Raw genomic sequence first — 6876 nt, forward strand, 5'->3', positions numbered from 1 at the left:
AATTCCGCACTGTTTTCAATAATTATCAACAGAAAACTTACAGTGAAAATTAAAAAGATCGGGTAACTATAACCTATAGCTCCCATACAACTGATTGTTCAGATATGAGATTTTTCGTTATAATTCATCCATTTATGTAGCTAGGACCATGAACTTTCGCGCTGTTTTCACTCATTATCAACAGAAGACTTACAGTGAAAATAACAAAGATCGGGTCACTATAACCTGCAGACCCCATAAAACTGATTGTTCAGATATGAGGTTTTTATCATAACTCCTCCATTTATGCAGCTAGGAACATGAAATTTCGCACCACTTTCACTCATTATTTACAGAATACTCACAGTGAATATAGCAAGGATCGGATGACTACAACATATATCTCCTATAGCACTGATTGTTCAGATACCAGTTTTTGCCATATATCTCCTTTATGTAGGAAACTAAACCCAATAAATTGTGTTACCGGTTTACATACCGATCACATAGCAGTGAAAATCACTTAGATTGGTGCCATATAAAGTATATCTTCCATACCTCTGATTGTTTAGATGCGATTTTTTATATAAGTATGTAACTCCTCTATCGATGTATGCAGATGTATTCAAAAGCAGTAATCTGTCGAAGTAAAATTTGCAGATGTTCATGAAAGGTATGAAGCCTTCGGCATAGCCGAAGACAGCGCTGCTCTTACTTGTTTTATACCACATTGCAGTGAATTTTTTTTTTTATAAATTTTGAATTTATCATAAATCCTTGAAATTTCATAGTCCTTTAAAAAAAAAATCCCGATGTCCGCGAGAGAAACCAAAAACGCAGTCTTACTGAATATGGCCACGAGCTTCGTGAGTACATTAATTTTTGCGTGCTTGAAATTGACTGCCGCACGCTGTTATGTATGTAGGTATGTATGTATATGGTGTCTACATTTTTACTACCGGCCAGGAGATGTCATTTTTAAAGGAAGGTGGTCCTGGATTTTCGGTGAAAATGCTACAAATGTAGACTACCGAGCGCATGAAGGTTAATTAAGAAATCTAATTTATTTTTGATTTGATTCGTCGATCAAACAACAAATTAAATTTATTTGTGATTTGAAACGTCAACCAAAGAAAAAATAATTGTTATTCTCATAATTGTAAAGACCAAGGAATTGTAAAGGAAAGGAAGTAACGCGTTGATCCCAAGAGGACCGCATTTTGCAGTTCACTTTTTCTATTAATATTACGAGTTATCTAGTTCTTTTCAATTGCTCCCTTTTTAGTATCGATTTTATTATATTTTGTTTTGATTCGACATCTGGTTACTAAAAGTTTTAGATTCAAATTTAGTAACGGCTACGATATGTTTGCAATTCACACAATAATTGAATTCGAATCACATTTGCTCACCAAATTGTATTTTTGATGAGAGTGTGTGAAAGTATTTAATTTAAATTGAACACAATCCACATCGTCATGGATCTTATTTCGGTCATTTTATTTTTTCTGCTAGCTTTCGAATAAATAATTTGCATCCATTCCATTATTTTTCTGCACTCCTGATAGAAGCAACTGGAGAAAACTGTACTAAAGGTCTACTGCTATTTTTACCGGTGTCTCAAAGCTCAACAAATAGCTTGGCTTAGCGATTCACTCAGACTCTTCCTCGCTGAATCTGAGCTTCTGATTCTTACTATAGTAGGTTCCAACAAGTTTGTATATCCGGATACAGGTGACCCTAACACCAGACCAAAATTAACAGATGCATCTTTAAATGCCAAATACAGATGAAACCTTTTCAAGTGTATACAAGAGTGTTCGTTGAGACTACATAAATATATTTCATCGCTTTATTATAATCTAAATCGCATGTGGATTGGAGCCGATTTGTTAGTTAAGTGAAAAATTTGCTAAAATTTTTGAAAAATGAGAACACATGCGCCACTCACATGATCAAATTCTAACCTCCAAACACAGCGCAAAACAAAAGGAGAACCAAAAAATTAAGAGGAAACACTTTGGCCGATCCTAGGAAAGAAGACTAATTTAAAATAAAGAAATATTACTTTGTTACTTTTTATCACTTTTGTACTTATACTGCTTAACTTTAAATTTTTTGTAATTTTTTAAGTAATTCTTCTATCAACCTATAAATATGGCTTTATGTGATTCTCATAAATATTAAATCGCTTTTAAATCTCCTCTAAATTCAGCTGTTACGAGTACTACATTGAAAGTTTTTGATTACAAACCTTTAACGGAGTCACCATCCCGCGATTCATGCTGCGATTTCACATCACCGGTATGGAAGTCATTTACACCATATTTAAAAGCATATTTAGGTGGAGCCTACAATCAAAATAAGTTTTATAGTCAGTAGTTGTAACAGCGGGCTCATTATATAGATAATAAAAAGTAATAAAAATAAATATAAGTAAGTAAGTAGGGCTATTTTTACTTACATAATAATCGACGTGCTCTTCTTCGTGCTCATAGCCATGGTGTTCTTCACCCAAAGAGACGCGTTCGATTTGATGGTGTTCACCGAGATCATGACTGCTAAGATCTTCATAGCCGCCTTGCTCTTCATAACCGCCTTGCTCTTCATAGTAGTGACCTATTGGTGAAGCCATTGCCAGGCATATAGCGGAAGCAAAAATTAAATACTGAAAATGGATAGAATAAACTTAGGTGATTTGTTACAGATCGGTGTCATTCGGTAGTAAAAATGCTTCCAAAAAGGAAATGTATGCAAAAGAGGTCTGCATCGTCTTTAAAAATGAAAACGCCTGACAAAATAACAAACTACCAGTCAACAGCCCTTAAAGTTGTGTGCAAATACCTAATAAGACCCTCTGACATGAATTTGGCCCGCCTGCAGCCCCTTGAAAGCACCTAATCATTTCTGAGGAAAATATTCACCCAGTTTCTGATGGTGGCTTCGATTACCGAAGTTGGCAGTGCAATAACTGGTTGCGGATCGAGGAAAATCTGATCCGAGCCTTCTGTGCTAAATCATCATGCCTCGTTACCCAAGAGAGAAGTGTAGATTGTCTCCGTTAGTTTCGATATAGACTACATATACTGCCCCTGCGTCAGTTGTGGAACCATCAATGCAGATTCGACAATGTGTAAGTCCGGACTCAGTATTGGATGAAGCCAGCACTCAGCCTCAGTGAACTCAACATTGTACAAACTCTTCAGCAAAGGCAATGGTGGTGTGGCATTGAAAATGCATTAATGTCTGAATTTCTGTCTCCTGCAATTTCCGCCGCATTCCACACTATATAAAATAAGCAGCCTTTTATTTGAAATCTAGTGGTGGATTGAAGGGTCTCCCTGCGGATGGAAATATCCGTGGTAGGTTTAGAACTGCATGCAGAGCAGCCGCAGGTGTTTAGGGAAAGCTACCGTACAACAGACACGCTATATTGCGAGTGCCAAACTGCTGTTCCAAAGAGCAAGGAGGCCTTTGTTCTTTTGCAGGAAATTCAGAAATACTTATATTGATCCCCATTTATGTCTCCATGCTGCTCCCCCAAGTTAAGATATTGTAACACACATTGAAAGATTTCACTACTCGACAAAACAATCACCAAGAATGAAATAAAATTACTCCAACGAATTTTTACCTGATTCCGAATATAATAATGGTTTCTGTGGATCAGAAATTTTTGATCAGCTCCTACCACCAAGAATAAAATAAAGCTTTTATAAGTTACTGAGATACCGGTGGATATATGAAAAATCCACAGTTGCGACACATTTCATAATAAATGTGCATCACAAAGATGTATTTTTCATCCTATCGGTTTTAAATCTGAGAGAGATTTGTTAAGGAGACTTCAACAAAAGTCTGTATGTATATGTAGTATATCTCAGTATTAAACTCAGCCCCGTTAAACTGTTTCTCAAAAATCACGGTTGGTTTTTGATTTTTGAAAATTCGAAAATATATCCAATATCTGCGCTAGTAGACTTAAAATTCTCTGTAGAGAGGCAAACCTTTTTCCATAAAAAAAGGGTTTTTTAAATTTACTGTATGTTTTTTCTATAGTGTGGGCTTTTGTTAGAGTCTCCTTTACAGATGTAAAACCAATTGGATGACAAATACAACTTTGCGATGCACATATGTGATATAATGTGTCCCATAGGGTTTTTTTCATATTTCCACCGATATCTCAGAAACTAGGTCTGACCTGGAATCAAGATAAAATTCTATGCTAGAAAATTTTCGTTTTATTCTTAGAGCTGATCAAAAATTGTTGAGTGGTCTTTTCATTTCATTTATTAGAAGCTTTCCCATGACAGAAAGCAATCGAATTTTTACTTTCATCTGCCGAGTGGCTATCGATTTAAAAAAACAAATTATTTTATTTTGGGTGCTGGGGGGAACAGACATCGATCTAGAGTCTTACCGACTGATTATACGAACCTCTATCAGCTTGTTTACTGTGTCTGTATTTCTAAAAATAAGTAAAGATATCGGAGTCATTCTCGTACATAATGAGCGCCGAGGTACATGTATGTATCCTTACTAATACTAATATTATAAATGCGAAAGTGTGTTTGTTTGTTTGTCACACTTTCTTGCTTTAACTACTCAACCGTTCATCATGAAATTTTACACGCTGGTGTCACTTAGCCTTACTTAAGGACGTGGCACTTCCCACACAAACTCAAATTTCCATACCTCATAAGTCTGGAAGAATTTTTGGTATAATACTGGAACTTGGTATGATACATATATAAAATCAATACCATACTCATGGAGAAAAATGGGAGCTATTGAAGCAGGGAGTATGGCGCTTACCACACAAACTGAATTATTCAAAATTAAATTCAATGTCAATTCAAGGAATTAGGTAATTTAAATATGTCAGCACGAATTAAAAGAGGTTTGAGAAGGTTGTCTTTTAAAATATTTTGAAGGGGGTTGCCACCTGATTTAAAAGTGGAATTATCAATCGAAATAATTTTGGAAGGCTCTTATTTCTTAATGATATTTGAGAGGGTTTGCACCTATTTAAAAAAAATTTAATAAAATTTGAATTAAGGAAATAAGGTAATTGAAATGTGTATCACAATATAGGAGTCAGACGAAAGAGGATTATGAAGGCCGTACTTTGAAGCTGTTTCCAAAAGGGTCACCACCTGTTTGAAAAGTCAAGTTCAATTAAATGATAATAAGTTATTTGATATATTAAAATATGCATGTAAAAGAAGTGTTAAAAAATTTAGTGTGAACAATTTTGAGTAAGTAGTAAGGTGTTTGAAGACGGTTTTGCAACTGTTCAAAGAGTAATATTCATGTTATTTAATGAGAAAGCGTTTTTGAATCGGAAGCTTAGATAAGACGTTCTTCAACCAAGCTCTGGAATAGGGCGTTCTTAAATAGTTTTCTGCGGTAGGGTGTTTTGGAACTGGCTGCCGAGATAGGTCGATCTTCCATTCAGGTGACGATGTGTTCAGTTTTATTGAAATAAATTACACAAAGCAAACTAGTGTTACATGCGTACATAAATTTGGAATCAAGGGCAAGAAGAATATCGTACATAACATTGCTGAGAACACTTATGGTTCCTCAAGTCTCTGCAGAATAGAACTACATGAACAAAATATATAAATTTCAGCCGACTGTAAACAAATGTTATATTTGAGATTAATAAAAATTCTCCAAGAGTCGCTTTTAAATGGAGAGTTAACTCTCCTCCGATTTTCAATACCAAAATTGGAAGATTACTGCCGAACGAGAGTAACTTAGGGATTCACAAAACTTGTTTATGTAAAATAATGGCTAAAGTGATTTTCAGGGATTTGTAACTCCATTGAAGGTTTGAAAATGATAGTGAAACTAAAATTAGCTCTTATAATGTAAAATGAATCCTCTAAAACCTTTTTTTAACGTCAGTTTACATAGGAAGCATATTAAGACTTCAAGACATTGCGATGCTTAACACGTCTTAGGAATCCGCCAAATAAATATTGTCCACTGTTTTATGCTCTTTCTCGTACAACAGTTATTATCTGTGAACTTAAAAATAAGTTTTGGGAAATTAAAAGCGTGACGATGTCCTTTAATTAGAGGTTTGCAAAAGTAGCAGAAAGTCATTCCAAAATTCACCAGGAAGCAACTTTTTAAAACGATATCCTAAGTTTATTCTTAAAGTAACGGTTATTTTTAATAAAAATTGCGAATTTTTAGTATCAATGACACTGATTTCAGGCGTTCCATGCTGGGTATTTGGTATTTTCCTACAAGATAGATAAGGATTTCAATATCCTCAACATAGATCGAGATTGTATTTATTTTTTCATCTTTATTCCTTACTGTAAAGTCGAGAAAGCATTCGTTTCCCTGTTTTACAGACACTGACATTTTTCTTGTTATAGATAACAACACAACATTATTTTGCATATAAGTACATATATATGGTATGTCCTGAAGTGCATGTTTTATAAATCGTTCTGGGAGTTTTGCACTTAAGTTATGATTACATATCATTTAGCGTTTCGCACTTGCATGAACTTTCAACCAGTTTATGTCTGTATTATGGCACATACACTCATTGCATTTAGTATCCTTTGCATTGCTCACCTTAAGTGCCATTTCAAATCAGCTTTTTTTTATATATATATATTCTAAGTTATGTAAAATTTTTGTTGAAGTATATATACCACGAATAGGTATTTATTTTATTTTTTATTCGAAATATTTTTTTTAGTAAAAAAAAAAGAGATCACTGCTTTGCTGATCGAACTGAACGTTGCCACTTTTCACCACTGAATAATGCCAAAGCTACGAAATCGCGGCGCTTTTATATACTTAGGAAGAAAGTGCCGCATGCAATAAGCCACCAACATGCAACAGCCACAGCCAACAACGACAAATCGA

The 6876-nt window shown here is 34.7% G+C and overlaps 1 protein-coding gene across 1 annotated transcript; it reads right to left on the reverse strand.

The window, feature by feature from the left end:
• Positions 1-2225: 2225 nt before the first annotated feature.
• Positions 2226-6665, reverse strand: LOC118746366. Its single transcript, XM_036480220.1, has 3 exons — positions 6580-6665; positions 2444-2647; positions 2226-2330 (listed from the first exon to the last, which is right to left on the reverse strand). Exons 1-3 carry the CDS (start codon positions 6589-6591, stop codon positions 2226-2228), a joined length of 321 nt encoding a protein of 106 aa, XP_036336113.1. The 5' UTR covers positions 6592-6665.
• Positions 6666-6876: the final 211 nt, after the last annotated feature.

The sequence above is a fragment of the Rhagoletis pomonella genome, unplaced genomic scaffold (assembly GCF_013731165.1).
Source record: "Rhagoletis pomonella isolate Grant_MI unplaced genomic scaffold, Rhpom_1.0 Rhpom_scaffold_00010, whole genome shotgun sequence".
In the NCBI taxonomy this organism is placed as follows: domain Eukaryota; kingdom Metazoa; phylum Arthropoda; class Insecta; order Diptera; family Tephritidae; genus Rhagoletis; species Rhagoletis pomonella.

What these genes read in the sequence shown, in the direction of transcription:
- LOC118746366 (XM_036480220.1), bottom strand. An exon ending in AAGAGCACGTCGATTATTAT is followed by an intron (nt 2,331 to 2,443) that starts GTAAGTAAAAAT and finishes TTTTGATTGTAG; the next exon opens with GCTCCACCTAAATATGCTTT.